This window comes from Mesoplodon bidens, assembly GCF_964165515.1.
Source record: "Mesoplodon bidens genome assembly, chromosome: 17".
NCBI lineage: Eukaryota > Metazoa > Chordata > Mammalia > Artiodactyla > Ziphiidae > Mesoplodon > Mesoplodon bidens.
Window position 1 is genome coordinate 77,399,197 of NC_138174.1, and position 19,391 is coordinate 77,418,587.

Here is a 19,391-nt window from a genome sequence, read left to right on the forward strand (position 1 = left end):
AAGATGCTGGGCTGGGGGGATGCCGGTGGGGGGCTGCTTGAGGCCCTGCGAGCCCCCTGGGTCACCGGCCCCCGACCCTCCCGTCTGAGCCTCGAGGTCTTCTCCGGACACCCTGGCCTCCCTCGAGCCCCCCCTCACCCACCAGGTCTTTAACCTGGCGCCCACTCCCACCCCGGCCTGCCGTGTCCTCCCCACGTCTCTGCACAGCTGCCTCCGCTGGACCAAGGCCACTCACCAGCGGGCATCTTCCATGTCGCTTCTGACGTCCTTCCCCTGATCTTCAGGCTCTGAGGAGGAAGCAGCGGGTCTGTCGTCAGCCTGCGAGGATGCTGACGGGCCACCTGCGGGGTGTGGGCACTGCCGCCCCAGTTCTGACCGGCGTTCTCGCGCATCCCCGGCCCAGGAGGCTGCCCGCCCCGACTCTTCACATCAGCCCTCTGCAGGCCGGTGCAGGCCATCGAAGGCCCCCTGCCCCCCGCAGGGTCCCCGCAGGGCCTCTGCCCGCTCTGTGGCACGCGGCGGGAGGCCTTGGTGTTGCCTCTACTGTCACTGTGCCAGGCACAGGGACCCCTTGCATCCTCCTGGTGGCAGCAGGTTGGAAGCAGCAGGAGCTGAGGGCCGGGGGGGTGGGGGGCCTCAGCCTGCGGCCAGTGGAGGGGGCGACCCAGCCCTGGAGGTGAGATCTGAGCCACACCATCCCCTCCAGGACGCTCCTCCTGGCTCCTCTGAGGGGCGTTGCTGGCGGTGGGAGTCCTCTGGCTGGGAAAGGTCTCTGTCCGGTGAGGAGAAAGGGGCACAGGATCCAGCCCCGGCCTCATGCGTGGAGCGGTTGTCAGTAAACAATTACGGGGAAGCTGCATTTTGGTGACTGCGGCAAGACAGCGTGAGCCTCGTGAGCTGTGAGCTCTGAGCAAGACACTGGGGTTTCCTGGTGAAACGCAGGCTTCTGCTTCTCGGAGGTCGCAGACCTCAAGGGGGTTTCCTACCCCCTTTGGGACCTAAGAGAAAGCCCCCGAGGGAGGGGTCTCGAGGTCGCAGACGCTCCAGGTCCCGTTTCTGTGCAGTCACCTCTGAGCCCAAGATGCCCGAGATGACGGTCCCCGTAGCTGCTCCAGACTCCCCAGAGTGGCCTGGTTTCCACCCCCCAGCCTGACACACAGCCTGGACTCCTGGCCCCGATGGAAACACCGCCCCAGGGAGACTCCAAGCTTTAAATAATGTTTTTGACAGGAGACACAGCAGGATGCCTCTGCAAGCCGCTATCCCGGAGGACTTCCTACAGAATTTGGTGGCCAGATCAGCTACTCGGGATCCTTTCAGCTCACAGGCCTCGGGGCCGGGGATACCTGCCGGACAGAGGGGGTGAGGGCCTGGCTCCGGCACGTGCCCTGCTTTCTGTTCCTGCTTTGTCGCTGGTCCTCGCTGTCTTGCATGCTGTCCCTCCCCTGGACCGTGTCCCCCGACCCCTGCCATCCTCCAGCGCCATCCTTCATGGGGACCTGGGCCCCCTGCCCAGTGTTAAGCGACCTTCCTTGGAGGCAGCTTTCCGTCACGCCCATCCTCCCTGGCACTCGGCACCGGCCCTGGGCTGGGTCGTCCGCGCACGTTCCTTGTCTCTGGTCTGAGTTCCCTGTGGGTGAGAACTAGGTGCTGTGCATCCTCCTCAATCCACAGTTCGCACACGGGCTCCGGGACGTCTGCTGACCTACGGCTGTGCTGCCATCCCCAGGCCGGCCCTGGCCACCTAGAAACAAAGCCCTGAAGGCCAAGGGTGGGGCGACCTTGGGTCTTCAGAGAGTATTTCAGAACTTCGCAGCTCTCAGCGGGAAAGGCGCTGCATCGACCTCAGATGGAAGGGCCCGAATGATTCGGCTCAGTGGTTTTCTGGCAGGGATCTACGGTGGACTTCTTCCGGAAAATCTTCAGCAGCCCCTAGCCCGTGTGTGCACACGTGTGTGCTTGTGCATGTCTGTGTATGTGTGCAAGTGTGTCCGTATTTATTTATTTATTTATTTATTTTGTGGTACGCGGGCCCCTCACTGTTGTGGCCTCTCCCGTTGCAGAGCACAGGCTCCGGACGCACAGGCTCAGCGGCCATGGCTCACGGGCCCAGCCGCTCCGCGGCATGTGGGATCTTCCCAGACCGGGGCACGAACCCGTGTCCCCTGCATCGGCAGGCGGACTCTCAACCACTGCGCCACCAGGGAAGCCCTGTGCTCGGACTTTTATCGGTCGGAGGTAGTGGAGATGCAGCGGCCCCTATGCTGTGACCGCTGGCTCCCCCTTCCCCTCCTCCTCCAGAGATAACACAACTTCGGATTTTTAAGCTGAGAGAAGAACAAATATTTTTATACAATGACCTCTTAAAATCGCTCCTAGGGCTTGAACAAGCAAACCGCATTTCCCGCTTACTGAGTTTTGTTTCCTAACAGAGTCATTTAGACTTCCTACACGACAGTCTCAGCAAAGGGCACTTGCTGGTGTGAACTACAACTGCTGGGGTCCTGCCGACGACTGGCAGTCACCCCGTCTTTCCGCCAACTCGGGCCCACTGCCCTGGGGTAGCTGACCTTCCAGGGGCAGGTCCACGTAAGGACCAGGGCGTTTCGGGCACCCGTCCCCCCTTCGGCCACGCCATGGCCCGCTCGCAGGGTTAGAAACATGCCGGAGTGGGACACGTGGCTGACACAGGGTATAAATGCTCACACTTTACAATGTAAAGGCCACACTAGTGACGAGCAGACGGGCGGCCCCCAGCCCGTGGGTTCACTGCTGCCCCTGGCCGTGAGGGCCCTGCTCTGGCAGCGGGACTGGGGCTCACCCCAGGGCCTCCTCATAAACCTGAGACGCTTCCCATGCTGGCCCTCACGTGCCAACGGTCTTCCCAACGTCCCCAGAGCCTTCACAGGCCACGGGGCCCAGGTCTCTGTCCTCACCCCCTCCTCCTGCCCTCGACAGAGCTTCCAGCTGCCCCCCTGCAGCCCCAGACTGGCCCTCCGGCTGGCCACCAGGATGTCCCCACACAGTCCCAGTCTGGCTCTGCCCCTCAGACCCCAGTGCCCGACACGTCCCACCCTGGCCTTTAGGCTCTTAGGCAGGGGCAGTGGGTCCGGGGCGGGGGTGGGTGTGTGGCCCTCGCTGGCCCAGGGAGAGCAGTCTGCCCCGTCCCGCCCGCGGCCCTACCTAGCTCCTTGCACAGCGTCTTGATGCAGCTCGGGGCGTCCCCCTTCTGGTGCAGGCAGCCCACACTCTGGCTCCTCTGGAGCTCAGCCATCCTGCTGGCCGCCTTGAGGTGTCCGGGGCTCACGGCCGAGGGAGGGGCCCCGGGGCCCGTCCGGTGCCTCCTGTGTGCGGCCACGGGAAAGAAGGAGGACCGGCTCTCACGCAGCCCTTAGACGGAGCGTATGGCTTCCACCCCTCCACGGGGAGCTGCCCTTGTGTGCCCGGGCCCCGTTGCTAGGTGGCCCCTGTGACATCACTGCAGAGGCGGAGCACTGGCCCTAGGTCAGAGGGGCCTCCTCCTAGGGCCGCCTGCCTCTCAGCAGAGACGGCAAAGGGCCAGGTGGCCGGGGGCCTTCATGCGGCTCTGCAGGCGCTTCTGGTGTCGGGTCTGCTGAGCCTTCAGGTGAATCTCTTGATTCCTAGCAGGGACGAAGGACTCGGAGGTCACGGCGGGGACTCCACTTGGCGGCCTGGGCCCTGGGTGGCGTCCTGCGTCCTCCCCCCTCCAGACGAGGGGAGATTCACGCAAACGCAGCTTCGGAGGGCAGCCGTCTGCGGACAGGTACCTCTGAACTGTGCCGAGGAAACCCTCCTCTGCGTTTTCAGTCGAGCTGTTTGCTGACACTGCCGTGACCAAAGGCTCGCTCGGGCGGCTTCCATAGTAGACATTCGCTTTCTGGGTCAGGAGCCCGGAGGTCTGAAGTCCAGGCGTGGACAGGGCTGGCCTCCTGAGGCTTCTCTCCTCAGCGTGTAGATGCCCGTCTCCTCCCTGTGTCCTCACGGGGTCGTTCTCTGTGCGTGTCTGTGTCCTGACCTCCTCTTCTTAAAAGGACACCAGTCAGACTGGATCAGGGCCACCCTAGTGACCTCATGTAACCTTAATCACCTCTTTAAAGGCCCATCTCCAAAGGCAGTCACTTTCTGAGGTCCTGGGGACCAGGAATTCACACATGAATTTTGGGGTGTCACAGTTCAGCCTATAACACAGCCTAACAGAAAGTTGCTGATAATCTATTCAACACAAGTTTTTCTTCTCATCTGGGACCACGGGGGACAAATCATAGCAGGTGTTTCCTGGGCACCCAGCCGACAGCACTAGGTGTGTCATAAATGTGCAGAACGAAGTAAAAGTGACTGACTCCCTTTTTCCACGTGCACTTCCGTTCCCTAAACAAGCTCCCAGCATCTCAGCTCCCAGGAGGCCTCGGCTCCGCCAGCCAGGGGCCGGTTCAGGTGCCGCCGTGGATGCTGCTCAGAGGCTGTCTCGGGGGGGAGACAGATGAAGCCAGGACGGCGGGCAGCTGAACCAGCTCTCTCTTGAGGTAACAGGTGGTCTGGAGAAAGTCAGTGGGCACAGATTGGGGCGCAAAAGATTGGGATCCTAGGAGTGGGGCTTTGGGTCCTCATTCTCCCAGGTTTTCTCTTTTCAGTCCTCCCACATACCCCAACGTGGGCAGAGCTCGTTACCTGCCCCCGCCAGCCCCAACTCTCTCCGCTGGGCCTGGGCCTGCGTGTGAATCTGAGTTGCCCAGGCCCCTGGGAGCTGCCCTGCGGCCCTGCCGTGGACGCTCGTGTCTGGGGCGTCTGAACCTCTTGGCCCCCACCCAGAGCAGACAGGAGGAGCTGGAGAGCAGCAGGACAGCACTTTCCTCCCCAAGTCCACGTGCACCTGGGAAGGAGGCTCATCACCACTGTCCTCGGTTCAGGGCTGCGGCACCCCTGAAGGCCTGACCCGGCTTCCCCAGAGCCAGATCCCACCACCCTCCCCCCACGACTCTCTCATACCAGGCGACCGACCAGCGCTGGACTTAAAAAGACAACTGAGTGGAAACCAAATGGAGAAAAGACAGGAGAAAGGAGATGAGAAGAGGCATTTTTCCCCGGGGGAGGGCGGGTCCCCCATATTGTGCATCCAGCTCCTCCCCTCCGCCTTTCGAAGGGGTGCAGCCATATCTGCTCAACAGCACTGAGCTCCCTCTGTCTCCCCTCAGGCCACCAGCCTCCTGTTCCCCCTCCCTCGGGACACTGATCTGTGACTGGCCCTCGAGCACACACCCCGCTGCTGAGTGCTCGGAGACATGAAGGACCCTGCCTTTCCCACCCTCCTTGAGCTTGACGCCATCTCTGTCCGCCCTGAGGTCCCCATGGCCCTCACAGGGCCGCACTCCACACCTTTCCATCCCAGAAGCATTGTGGTTTCCAGCACAACCCAAACCCCCACAACTGGACCTCACCTGTCACCAGAGGGACCTCACCTGTCATCAAAGGGACCTCACCTGTCGGGGGACCACATCTGTTGTCAAGGGGATCCCATCAGGTGTCAAAGGGACCTCACCTGTCATCAGGGGGACCACACCTGTCATCAGGGGGATCACACCTGTCATCAGAGGGACCTCACCTGTCATTAGAGGGACCTCACCTATTGTCAGGGGAATCTTACCTGTTTGTCAGGGGACCAAATCTGTTGTCAGGTGGATCCCACATGTCGTGAAAGGGACCTCAGCTATCGTCAGGGTGATCACACCTGTCGCTAGGGGGACCTCACCTGTCACCATGGGTACCACATCTGTCGTCAGGGTGATCACACTTGTCGCTAGGGGGAACCACACCTGTTGCTAAGGGGACCTCACTTGTCATCAGGGGGATCACACTTGTTGTAAGGGGGACCTGTCCTATCATCAGGGGGACACCCTCTATCATCAGAGGGACCACATTTGTTGTCAAGGCACCTCACCTGTCATCAGGGGGACCCCACCAGTCATCAGGGGGACCTCACCTGTTATCACAGGTATGTCGTCCAGCTCCCTCCTGCCCCACTCCACCACACCCCCCCATCTCCACGTGTGCAGTATCAGTGGATGCTCATGTGAAACCAAGCCAGTCTCAGAAAGAATAAAAGGTCTGTTTTAATTGGCCAGTAAAATACATCACAAATCATTAGTATCTTATAAACAGAAACATTAAATTACAAATCCATATTAAAAACTGCAGTTTGGAGCAGCCTAATAGCTGCGTATATGGAGCTTTTTTTTTTTTGCAACATTTTCCTCCACCATTTTTGTGACAACAGGCAATGTTACTATCTGCCATCTAGATCTCGAGTCTGAACAGACGGGCACGTGGCACCTGGTCCTATGGGTCTGAAAGGGCCTTTCCAAAGCCAGGCTGCAGCCGAGGCTTTCGGGGGAGTCAGCAGAAGCTCGTCAGGACCCCCAACCCCCAAAGCACAGCAGCCCTGGCAGCCCCCAGGGCCTCAGAGACAGCGGGCACTGCCCCTGGCCCGGTGTCCACTCCCGAGCCTCCCAGTGCGGGCCCAGGTTTCTCCCTGCCTCCCTCCCTGTTTTCTCTCGGGGACCTTTACTTGGCTGCCATGAGACACAACCACTCCCTTTTCTGTCCTATGGAGGCACATACAGGCCTGGATGTTCTGAGTTACTTTATATCAAAGAGCTAGTTAAAAACAGTCCTTTAAAAACATTAAGAAAAACAGCTTGAAAATAATGCACATTTCTATTTTTACAACCTTCCCCAAACTCCCACCAGGGTGGCAAACGTGGATTCTACTTTTAGCCCCACTCACAGCAAACAACACAACTTTGCTTGATGTGGCGGCTGCGTGGACGCGTATCAGCAGCAGGCAGGGGGGCTCCCACCTCGGGAATGAAGGCTGGGACCCCTAGGAAATCTCTCTGCAGAAGGACCCCATGTCCCCAGAGAGTGAGGGCATCCTCAAACTGGGATCTCCGTGCGGTTCCGACCCTCTGGCCAGGACCGATACAAACGTCAAAAGCTGAAACCAGGAGGCCTCGTGCTGGTGGCCGCCCACGGCTGGCTCATAGGAAAAGAATAACGCTCACAACATCCCCGCTGAGTCGAAGCAGAACGTTAGTGCCGGAAGGCTCCACGGTGCGGGCGCCACAGACCAGTGGAGACAAACGTGCATGCAGCACAGGGCACACGCTCTGCAGGCCGCGGTGTCGCTGGCACCCTGTTCCCGAAATGCCAGCTCAGGTTGCCTGCCACTGGCGTGATCAAGTGCACAGCCACCCAGAAATGGCCCGGGAGCCTCAGAAGTTCACAAGCTCGACCCCTGTCGGCTTGCAAGCTGAGGAGCTGCCCTCTGGTCTGGTGTTCTCTCCTTCCTGGACGTGGGCTCACCCGGCGCAGCGCAGGGCACCATCCTGGGACACGGGGTCCCGCGGGCTTCACATGGAATGGGCGGGGGTCTCAGACTGCTGCCTGATGTAGCTTTGGAAGCTCTTGTCTCCGATGGGGTGCTCCCTGCGGGGGTGTAGGGAGAGCAACGTGAGCGTGCGATGCCCTGTGGCTGGTGCGCCTCTGAACTGCCATTGCCTGTTTTTTTATTTTTATTTTTATTTTTATTGGGGTAGAACTGCTTTACAATGGTGTATTAGTTGCTGCTGTACAACAAAGTGAATCAGCTGTATGTATACATATATCCCCATAGCCCATCCCTCTTGCGTCTCCCTCCCTCCCACCGTCCCTGTCCCACCCCTCTAGGTGGTCACAAAGCACCGAGCTGATCTCCCTGTGCTATGCGGCTGCTTCCCACTAGCTATAGATGTTACATTTGGGAGTGTGTATATGTCCAAGCCACTCTCTCACTTCGTCCCAGCTTACCCTTCCCCCTCCCCGTGTCCTCACGTCCGTTCTCCACATCTGCGTCTTTATTCCTCTCCTGCCCCTAGGTTCTTTAGAACCGTTTTTTGGTTTTTTTTTTAGATTCCATGTATATGTGTTAGCATACAGTATTGTTTTTCTCTTTCTGACTTACTTCACTCTGTATGAAAGACTCTAGGTCCATCCACCTCACTACAAATAACTCAGTTTTGTTTCTTTTTATGGCTGAGTAATATTCCAATGTATATATGTGCCACATCTTCTTTACCCATTCATCTGTCGATGGACACTTAGGTTTCTTCCATGTCCTGGCTATCGTAAATAGAGCTGCAGTGAACATTTTGGTACATGACTCTTTTTGAATTATGGTTTTCTCAGGGTATATGCCCAGTAGTGGGATTGCTGGGTCATATGGTAGCTCTATTTTTAGTTTTTTAAGGAACCTCCATGCTGTTCTCCATAGTGGCTGTATCCATTTACATTCCCACCAACAGTGCAGGAGGGTTCCCTTTTCTCCACACCCTCTCCAGCATGTATTGTTTGTAGATTTTTTGATGATGGCCATTCTGGCCAGTGTGAGGTGATACCTCACTGTAGTTTTGATTTACGTTTCTTTAATGATTAGTGATGCTGAGCATCCTTTCATGTGTATGCTGTTGTCATCACCTTTTCCTACCTTTGCTTGTGATGCGTGCTCATCGTAATAAATATGAGAAGTATGGACTAGCAAAGGAAGAAGTTAGCCCAAAACTGCCTGCGGAAGCACAGCCCGTGACCCCGGTCTCAACGTGCAGGGCACATGTGTTCATGCGTGGGGAGACCATGGCCTCCTGCAGTGAGCACGTGGCGCTGTGCCCTGTTAGCTGACAGATGCTGGCGCAGCCGTGAGTCACGGGCTCTGCCGTGTTTAAGAAAAGGCATTTTTAGACGGTCGACGTGGGATCTGACAGGGTGTTAAAGGGTCTAGAATGTGATGGGAACGTCTGTGGAGCCGGCAGCAGGCATGGTCAGCGTCCCCAGAGGTGCTGGGCACCCTCGCAGCCTGGCCAGAGTCAGGGTCTCTCCCAGAGCCCCCCTTCCCTTCCCAGACCCAAGCCACGTCTTCCCTGGAAGGAAGCAGCCAGCAGGGAGGGGGCTGGGCCCACGCAGGGCTCCTGCCTCAGGTGCTGGGGCGGGCTCTGCCGCGGGTCCATGGGCTCCAAGTGCTCATAGGCTCTCGTCACCCACACGCTTCGAGCAGGAGGAGGGCGCCGCCTGGTTGCCTGCCCAGAGCTGGAGCTGCAGCCCCTGGCACAGAGTGCGGGTGGCCCGACTGCGCCTGCCCCTCTGCAGCCGACCCCTCCCTCCCAGGACGCGGTGGGGGGGGGGTGCCGGGGTCCAGAGCCAGCCCGGAGAGGCAAAAGGTGCTTCCCAGGGGCAGGGCCGCTGGCCCACGATGGAAGCCTAATTTCAGAAGCACATGGGTCGCGAGGCGGGGGCAGGAGGCGCCTCCGGGGACCCGGTGCAGAGGGCGCTGGGGGTGAAGCCAGACAGGGGGCCCGCCGCGCCCCACAGGCAGGCGGCCTGAGGCGGCCCCTCCCCGGCTCCCCATGCCTCCAAGACCCCGGACTCACTGGCTCCCGTACTTGGTCCTCTTGAACTTGTCCCTTCTGTGCTGGGCGTGCTCCAGCTCCAGGGCCCCGACCCCGGCGATGACCTGCTTCAGCGTCTTGTAGGTCTCCTGGGGGTCGTCGATGACGAACGTGGAGTACTCCTCCCGCTCTGGGCCATCGTACACAGACCTGCTCCCACAGGCCTCTGCAGCGTCGGGGGCAGGGGCCGAGGTCAGTTTGGGGCGAGCGGACAGGCTGCCCTCCGAGCACACGGGGAGGGGCCGACCGCTCACGCAAACGCACACGAAACAGGAGCCGCTAAGAGTGGGGCCAACCCTGAACCCCGGAGAAGCCTGCAGCGCCGGAACCGCAGCCCCGAGGGTTCAAGGCTGAGCACCAGGGCCCAACCCCTCTCCAGGGTGACCGGGCTCTGTGCAGCCTGGCCCAGGATCCCAGACGGCTGCTCCTGGAGCCTGAGCCAGGCTGGTTCAAGGACCGGTGGGGTCACCCAGGGTCAGTCTGGGGAGGTGCGTTCGAGAAGCCCCACCCTAGAAAGGTGTGCCGGGCTCCACCCCACATTTACGAGGACGCGCCACGGCAGGGACCTGCAGGGCGCAGGGTGGACAAGAAGCCATCCTCTCAGCCGTCACCTGTCGGCCAGTCTGTGCAGCTTCTGAGGGCCTCCATCGCCCCACCTGCTCAACAGATACCTTTCTCATCCGACTACCTCACTCCTGCTGAAGACCACGCTGTGGCCTTCGGGCCCCTCACCTGCCTACAAACACCCGAGCTGAGTCCTGCACTCCAGGGCCACAGAGAGACCAGGTGCCCGGCCCAGGTGAGCTGGCGTCAGCCCCTTCAGCACGGCCTGTGACGTGCTGATTCACCGTCACAGAGAGCTTCACTGCCTTCACTTCCAACTCAAGGGAAACCTCGTAATTCTTACTGAAAAATCACAAGTCTGTGCAAAGGGAACCTGGGAAGATTCAAACTTTGAAGGAAATGGGAACATGACGTGAGAAAGATAAGGGCTCCACACGCGAGGGATAAAGGCACAGAGACCGGGGCGGGAGCACCCAGGGCGAGGGTGAGCCACACCGGTGACGCCCCTGGAGCCCGGCTGCCTGCATGTCCTCCCCAAATCCCCTCTGGCTGTAACTGCTTGGCCTTGAGCGAGTCCTTCAAGCTCCCGAGCCTCAGTGAACCCTTCCGGGAAACAGGGCAGCTGAGGAGCAGGACGGGAATCACCGAAGGACCGCGATCTCATGCGGGGGGACGGGCAGTGGCGGGGTCGGGACACAGGCAGGGACGCCCGGCCGCCTCAGCTCAGGGGCTGCGTGAACCGCTTCACAGGGGTTGTTCCACGCGGCCCCTGGGCCAGCCTGGCGGGTGGGGCCCGTCGCTGCCGTTTCTCAGAGGAGGGGGCCGTGTGCCCAGTTGGTCTTGCAGCGGATGCCCTGAGGCCTGTGCGTCGTGGGGAATCCCATGCTAGGGCGCCAAGGAGCGTGGCCGGAGCCGGGGCGGGAGCCGGGACAGGCCTGGGAGGAGGTTCCAGGACCAGGCTGGGGAGCAGGTTTTAATTCTGGGCCCAACGTCAGACGCAAGGTTCGTGCCTGGACCCAAAACAGACCCGGAGCATCCACGGGGCCGGGCGGCAAGCTCACCCTCTGCTCCTCGTTAACGGGGTTCCCCAAACCAAGCCTGGGCAACACTGGAGCGCGTGCTGGTGCCAGCTGGCGGCGGGTACACGTTTCTAAAACAGCCCTGGGAACGAGGAAGAGCACAGGGCAGACGCGGGACAGTCCAAAGGCGGACTTGCTGACCGACAAGCCGCGTCCCAAGGACTGGAGGACAGCGAGCGTGGCCCCTGCCGGCAACACTGGGGGGCAGATATCAAAGTCGGGAGGACACCCAATGGCCGGGTGACACAGGACAGAGGCCATGACAGTGAGCCCAATGTCCGTGCCGTGAGATGGGAAGGGCAAGACTAAAAGTGCGTCTTGGTCCCTGCTAAGGGCAGACGGTGGCCCTTAGCTGATGAGCTGCACCGAGGTGCTGGCTGAGCCGTGGGGGGAGGGTGAAAAGGCTTCATGCTGATTTAACGGTCACGCGTGCAGCACGGCTCCGTGTCTGTGAAAGTCACCTCGAGACCTTCCCAGGCCCCCTGATCATGCCTGTGGGAAGGTGTGGGTGCAGGCTGCCTTCCAGGGCACAGACGGGGTGGCCGGCCGCCATCACCAGGACCTTGGCCACGTGATCTCGGTCCAGCAGCCCAGGCCCCACGGCAGCCCTTCAGCACACGATCCCGCCCAGCCCTGCACTGGCCCTGCGCCACCTGAAGCACTGGGCACTAAACTTCAGGGGGACACTGAGTGGGTGTCCCTGCCGTGAGGGAGGTGGGGGGACAGACTCAGAGGGGACCGGAACACAGCCGTCTCCAAGCACGGAAAGGCTGCTGTGCCCGGAGGAGAGGCCTTGGTATGTCGTCAGCCCATGGGCTGAGTGCTCAGGGCAGTTTGGCCGACATAAACGAGGGTCTCAAGGAGATGAGAGCCCCTGACAGCACAGTATCCGCCTCAAGAAAGCCCTGAGGTTCCAGGCAGAGGCCTGAAGACTGTGGAAAGTGACTCAGCGCTTTGGTGCCTCCATGAACTGAGTGGTAAGGTCTCCAATCCTGCTGACCTTCCGTGAACCCTTGTTGTCAAGATCACTGCTATCCTGGGAGGGAGGCTGGGTGTTCAAGACCCCTTTCCATTTGACTGTCCATCCACCCACCCATCCACCCATCCATCCACACATCCAGCAAACAGGTACTGAGTCCCTCCTGTGTGCCAGGCACCGGGATGAATGACACCAGCCTCTCCTCTCAAGGTCATGTGTGTCGCTGGTGAACAGATCTGAGAGGGTATCATCGTAATGACAGAGATCAGCACGGGCTGTCCGCGCGGGGGCAGGATAAGCTCAGGAGGGGCCCCCACAGGACACACGGTGTTAGCCAGACGAGGGGCGCATCAGGGGCAAAGGCACAGGGGTCTGCCGCGTGGTGCTGGGGCAGAGAGGGAGGTGGGGGGTCTGGGGAACATGGGCGGGCAGCTGCATGCTCACCAAGGCATGGCTAAAGTGCCCTCCAGGCTGTGGCCCACAACTGACCAGGAGACGAAAAGGAAAAGAGTCCAACAGGCTTGTTTCCAGGCACCTTCTGAGGGGGGCTACAGGGCCCAGCACAGAATCTCTAACAGCAGCTCTGAGAGGCGCCAGCCCCAGTGCAGGGTCAAGCAGCTCACCGCCCCCCAGCTCGTCTTGCATCTGCCTCTCCTGCTACAGCCCACGCGCCCCCCTGGTCTCCTGACTTGCCCCACCTACACTGCTTCATTCTGTAGGGCGTGGAGAGCAACGAAATGCAGGAAAACAAAGTTGCACAGATACGCCTGGAGCTGCTGGGCAGGCACAGACACACGCGCACTCACACACGGGTCCACACACACACACGTGCACACGTCCCTCCGGAAAACACAGAAGAATGAAACTCCTTGTTTGGAGGCGTGGGAGGTTATTAAGACATAGGATCTTCTCAAGAATCTGGCAGCTCAGAGGTTGCAAGCTAACTGCCATCTTAAAATGACCCATGGAACCTGTTATCAAAGTAGCTGCCCCCCAGATAGCCACTCAACCCGCAGAAACGTTTTCCCCATCAGCGCTATAAATGACGACACCGCGCGCAGCCCTTGGCGGCCCCCAGGGCTCACCCCCATCCGCCCCGCCTCACCTTGCATCTTCTCGAGTTTGCTCATGTACGAGCTGAAGAGAGAGTAGATGCGCTCAGTCTCTCGGTCCCCGTCGATGTCCAGCTGGATGTTTGCTGGGAGGCCGCTGCCCAGACACCGCGAGAGGCGGGGGGGGGGAGGGGTCAGTTGTGGCGCTGGTTATCTAAAGGTCACTAAAGACGGGGGACCCAGCCCCGCACTTATCCCCGCCCGGGGCTGGGATGCCAGTCACAGCCTACCTGGTGCAGGGGGAGCAGCCGGCGGCCGTGTCTGAGGAGGCCCTGCAGCACAGCCAGTGGCCGTTCAGGTAGGCGGACGGGTGGTAGACAGCCAGGCGCTTCTGGTTGCACTGGCTCACCTTGGTGAGGATGTCGATCCAGGCCTTGGCCTCCACGCAGTTGTTGGCCTGGATGTACAGTGCCCGCTCGGGCTGGATGACCTGGAACATCTGAGGGGCAAGAGAGGGCTCAGGGGGCCCCGTGGCAGGGCCTCCTGCCTGAACTGCGAGGGCCACTCTTGTCCACGCCAACCAGCCTGGGGCCGAGTGGGAGCAAAGGGGGGACACAGGAGGCTGCGTGGCTCGGCTGGGTCAGCCCTGGTCACCCGGGCCAGGGCACTGCCTTTTGGGGGTCTTGGGGTCCCCCTGGAAAAGCAAAGGCACTGTACCACCTGCCTCCCCCAGGACACCTGAAGTGGGACGTGGCTGTCACACAGATGCGTTGGCTCCTCTGGGCCTCCTCCTTCTTTGGGCGGGATGGGCTTTGTACAAGACGCCATAGCACACCCTGCCCACTCTCCCGTCTGCATCCCCAGACTTGCCTCGGGGCCTTTGCATGTGCTGTTGTCCATCTGAAATGTACCACCCCCCCCAGCCTGACCACTCCAGGGACCCCTCCTCCTCCTTCCAGGCAGATGTTACTTCCCCCGTGAGGCTTCTCGGAGCCTCTACTGCCTTTCCTGTTTATTATTCACTCAACAAACATTCCTGAGTAGCAGGCACTGTCCTAGGTTCTGGGGACACAGTGGCCCAGACATAGTTTCTGCTCTCGTGAGCTCCCAGCCAGCAAGAAAGACAAGAGTGAACACAAAGCACAGGGGCTGTGTGAGTGAGGAGGCCAAAGGGAGGGTCAGGAGAGAGCCCTCGAGATAAACGATCCTCCAGTTGCGATCAGACGGGCGACCCAGAGTTAATTAAGCTCAGTGGGGAAAGCAGGGAGGTAAGGCAGGCAGCAGGGGACAGTAGGTGCAAAGGCCCTGGGGGTCAGGTGCTCCCAGCAGACGCAGGCCCGCAGCCCTGAGCCCTGGGAGGCTGTCAGGCTGGACTTGTCAGAGGGCATGTAGGAGGCCAGGAGTCGGGACGTCCAAGTCCACGGTGGCCTTTTGCAAGGTGGGGCGGTGTGCCCGGGAGGAGGAACAGGATTCGAAGGATTCTGGGAGGGGTCTGGGTCCAAGTTCCTGAGTGAATAGCCAAGGCTCCCCCCAGCCCCACCCTACCCACACATGCACCGTCGCACAGGCCTCAGACTGCATGATTTGTACGTGGCTGTGATCCCCGACGAGGGGAGGCCCTGGAGGGAGCACTCTGCTCTGATCGTCCTCACAGGCTGGCCCCTCCCCCAGGGCCTGGCACAGCACAGGCCTTTGAAGACGTCTCACAAATGCAAGAGGACGTTGGCCTGGCAGTTAGTGCGTGGAAGCCGCCTCTGGGGAAGGCAGCGCGAAAACACAGGCCGATGAGAAAAGGATCCTGAAATGAGGGAAGCACTGTAACCCTGACGGGACGGAGCAGCTCACGGCGGCTTCTAGGGTATTTTCCACACTCTGTCCCTCTGTGGTCGTCGGGAACGCCACCGGCTGAGAGCACAGCGTCCCCAGCCCCATCCGGGGAAGGGGTGGGAGGTGCCGTGCAGACACATGCGGCAGGACGCGGCCCACCAAGGGGGCAGGACGAGGGTGCTAACCTCCCTCAGGTCCGGAAACCCACCCACACCTGCCACGGGGCCATCTGCCGGCCCAAAACGTGGCCTCAAATTGTCCTGGGGCGGGACCAGGAGCCAAGGTCGGGAGCCAGCGCAGGTTGGGAGCCAGCGCGGGGCGAGCGCAGCTGCCGTCTCCAACCATCCGTCCAGCGAGCGTCCTAACCCTCTGAGGCCGTGGGGCCGGCCTCAGACCCATGGCTCCGCCCATGGACCCTGGGTGTGGAGCCCATGCCGCCAGTCACCCTTGGCCCCAGTCACAGGTTGTGTCTCTTTAAAGCTGGAAGACTCGGGAATAATCTGGAGGATTTGAAGTTTTAACTCTTAGTTATTATGTACAGCCCCACTTTCCTTCAGAAAAGACTGCACGCGACTTATACAAAATACATCTAACGAAACTGAAAAATATAAAAAATATTTGGAAAATTAGGAACAGAGAAAGAGAAATGGGAACAGACTTGGGAGAAACAAGACCTAAGCGCGCAGATTTTCTAATGAAAACAGACAACCCAGAAAAGCCCTCAGATCGGCTCCGGGCTGGCGGCCTGGGGAGGTGGGACGCAAGGCCATCGCCCCCCAGTGGCCACGCGAGGCTGCAGGGGACTTCCCCACGAGACCACCCCTTGGAGAGCAGAGTCGTCCTGCCACCCGGTGGGAACCCCATGCTCCCCCTCGCAGGGGACAGGAGGGGACACGGCGGTGATGGCGGGGGGTGGGCAGCAGTGTTCGGAGGTGCTCGGCGACGAGAACTCAGGCACCGTCCCCCCAGCCCCCCTCCACCATGGTGCCCACAGTGTCGGGAAGTGAACGCAAAGCAGGGGTTCCCCAAGCTGTCTGCAAGCATCTGGACGGTCAGCAGTGGTGGACCTGATGGGAGGGTCCCCCCGAGCCTCCGCCCAAAGTCTGACTTTGAAATGACCAAGCCGATTGGCAGCTGCTCATTCCTGCCGGTCAGGCCACGCGTGGGCTCCTGCAGACGCGGACACCTCCGTGGGGCCCGACTGCGTGGACGGCGTGTGCCTGGAGGGGGGAGCTACAGGGGCAGCAAAAACCGTGCCATTCCCACGGCCAGATCCGGGCCACGTGAGCACCCACGTGGTCTCACCAATGAGGGGCTCCTCCCTGAATGAAACGGGGCCCTGCGGGGCCTCACAGCCCAAAAAACACCAGGGAGAGAGAAAGGCTCTCGGCAGGAGGAAGCGAAAAGATGCAGCGAAGGGACAAGAGAGGCAAAAAGCGTGTGGCCGAGAAAGACGGGGCAGAGCTGATGCATCCAGTGGGGCCACATGTCCCCGACCGACCCCCAGCCATGGGCCCCTGGCCGACCCCGGGCCACATGTCCCTGACTCACCCTGGGTCACATGTCCCCGACAGACCCCAGGCCACATGTCCCTGACTCACCCTGGGCCACATGTCCCTGACAGACCCCGGGCCACGGGTCCCTGACACAAGTCACCAGCGCTTGTGCCACATCCGAGGGAGTCCCTACAAAATGCATCACATGAAGCTGCCACACTGACCCCCTGACACACCCAAACCAAGGGCCGTCTCCAAACACTGGCCTTTCTGCTTCAAAAATGCCGAGGCCACAAAACACAGAGAAAGGCTGAGGAATGTCCCAGATTAAGGAGACAGCAGAGAACCAAGTACCAGGTGTTGGCCTGGGACAAACAACGGCTTAGAGAATGTCACTGGACAGCTGGATGGTGGCTCAGTAGTAACGCTGCGTGCGGGTTGGGTGTCCTGATTCTGGCAGCTGCACAGAGTTATATAAAGGATGTCCTTGTTTTTAAGAAATACACTGAAGATACACATGGTTCAGAAGACATATGCACATCTACACGGAGAGAGATGGGAGGAGGCCGGGGACTCAACTCAGCAAACAGGACAAGTGCAAACGACCAACCGCTCGCGGTGAGGGGCTGCAGCCCTTGCTCCGTATTTGGAGCTTGTAGATGCAAGACTCAATCTAAATCAAGTCTTAGAGAAGCCCCGCGGGTCCTGCCGACCCAGCAGGCAGGGTCGGGCTCTCTGCCCCGTGGCAGCACCTGTGGCTGCCGGCTCACAAGGGTCTGGGAGCAGGTGCAGGACGCGGGGCGGCAGCGAGGTCGAGTGGGGATGGGGTGGTAGGACTCACGTTCTTCATCTTGAAGGACTCCTCTTCCAGCGGCTCCACGGCCAGGATGTTCTCGATGGGGATGCTGTAGAGAGGCGGGTCCCCTGTGGCAGAGTGTGCCTGTGAGCCGCCAGGAGGGGCCGGTCTCCCCTCGAAGGCAGGGGACGCCGGCCTCATGCGCTCACCCCCAACAGGACCCGGGTCCTGAGAAGCCAACCCGTTTCCATGGGAACATACTGTGATCTAGATCATAGCCACCCACACAGGACAAGAGCGTCCACCCCGAGACCCTGCTCCCCACACCCACCCCGGAGGTGCCGACGCTGCTCCCCACGATGCCCAGGCCACCCTCTCGGTGCCCCTTCCGGGTAAGGACCTGCCCGCCCCAGAAAAGCGACCGGTGCCGCCACAGGGGCCGAGGCAAGGCTCTGGTCTCTCGGGATGCAATACGTGAGAACGAATAAAAAGCGAACTATTCTTGTTACCTTTGCTTTTCTGGTAGGTAAATTCATGGTTTGTCAGGCGAAACCATCTTTTCTTAAAATTCTTCATCCCAAAGCGTTTTCGCCCCTGTGCCCTCTTAATCATGAACCTGTCGTGAACGGCACAGGCTGGTGGGTGAGCAGCTTAGGGCTGGGCGCATGGTCCCCCTGCCCGCCAGCTCCGGCAGCCCAAGTCACAAAATCAAAGCCTGCAGAATCACAACAGGTCGCCACTGCCGTACCTGTGATACTCGAAGCAGACTGTGGGATTTCAGTATCTTATAATTTTGCTTCCAAGTGACAGGATTTAAAAATCAAAAGGCAAAGGTCTCTACTTTTGAAAAGTTTGGCTCCTGTGCTGGTGTCAACTTCAAGTTACGAGTTGGTGATGACCGTGGGTCTATCTAAGCTTCAACAAAGGGCACCCCACCTCGCCTCCCACCCTGAAAACACGGACAAGAGATGCTCCCAAAGAAAGTGCCGGCGGCAGGCTCCCAGCCCCACAGGTGTGCTCTGCAAGCAAAGACAGGAGGTGAGAGGTAGCTGCTCTCTGCCACGTCCTGTATTCTGAGCCCCTGACGAGGGACACTTCTGAGCGAGGGGTTGACGGAGGGCAGGGGGACCTTGGACTCGGGTGAGGGAGCCACCCGGGCAGAAGCCTCTGACTATTTGGGGGCCGTTCAGTCTCCCCCGCCTTCAAACTCTGCTCCCACATGGGCATCCCTCCACTCGCAGCCTCAGCAGAAAACAGGCACAGGAGTGAAAACTCGTCATGGCGCAGCCCTGGGGCATCTCTCCCAGACAGACCAAGGCCCCAGACGGGTCTGGACGCACTCCGGCCCCGCGGGCAGGGATGCCCGCTTGGCGCCGAGCCAGCCTGGGAGCCCCACCCTGCCTCTCTCCCGCCAGCCCTACCCTTCCTTAAGCAGGATGGGCTGCTGCACACTCTTGGGGTCTCTTCTCCCGGAGGACGAGATCAAATCTAAGAACTGAAGTGGGAAAGAAACCGGATGGTTAAAAGGCGAACCTTCGTAGGAACAGCGCCTGGGTGCCCTGCATCTCCTTCTGGAACCAGAGGAGAGAGGAGACTCTGAGAAGCAAGTTGTCGGGCGGGGGTCCCTCTGAGAGGACCATGGGATCTTGTCTCTGCTGAGACTGAGACACTTCCAGCCCTAGCTGAATCCCCGGCCCCTCCCGGGAAGGGCTGGCCGCACCCAGAGCTGTTACTGCTCCTGAGAGGCTGCCAGGCCTCAGGTAACACCTGGAGGTCCACCTGCTCCCCTCGTGGAGCTGGAAGCCATCCCGGCTCCCCTCCCTGGCCGCCCCCCGGGTTTTGCCCCCACAGGGCACCCCCGCTCAGTTCAACCACCCACGACCGTCTGGATCCCTCCCACCGAGTCAGCTGCCTCTGCTTCCGTGAGTCTGCGTTAATCGCTGCCGATACTTACATTTTTCACTGCATCAGCATACTTCTGCTCGTTGAAAAATTCATAGAATGCAGCCATGTAGGATTCCTTAAAACTGGCCTAAAATGAAACAGGTCACTTAATGAAGGCCTAAGGTCTCCTGGCCCGAACCCGAAAGATCTAGAGTGCGGC

General features: G+C 60.1%; 1 protein-coding gene across 2 annotated transcripts in view; it reads right to left on the reverse strand.

Annotated features, from left to right (window-relative positions):
- Positions 1 to 6,105: 6,105 nt before the first annotated feature.
- RASA3 (RAS p21 protein activator 3) overlaps positions 6,106 to 19,391 on the reverse strand; it is an 88,199-nt gene continuing 74,913 nt past the window's right edge. The window contains exons 17-24 of one of the 2 annotated variants that reach the window (XM_081214927.1): positions 19,242 to 19,319; positions 18,709 to 18,782; positions 17,797 to 17,903; positions 17,333 to 17,415; positions 13,459 to 13,667; positions 13,222 to 13,325; positions 9,477 to 9,660; positions 6,106 to 7,503 (exon numbers count right to left, since the gene is read on the reverse strand). In XM_081214927.1, coding sequence (XP_081071053.1) covers positions 7,428 to 7,503; positions 9,477 to 9,660; positions 13,222 to 13,325; positions 13,459 to 13,667; positions 17,333 to 17,415; positions 17,797 to 17,903; positions 18,709 to 18,782; positions 19,242 to 19,319 — 915 coding nt within the window. In that variant the 3' untranslated portion in view covers positions 6,106 to 7,427. The remainder of the gene's footprint in view (positions 7,504 to 9,476; positions 9,661 to 13,221; positions 13,326 to 13,458; positions 13,668 to 17,332; positions 17,416 to 17,796; positions 17,904 to 18,708; positions 18,783 to 19,241; positions 19,320 to 19,391) is intronic. The other variant, XM_081214928.1, reaches the window with a different exon arrangement.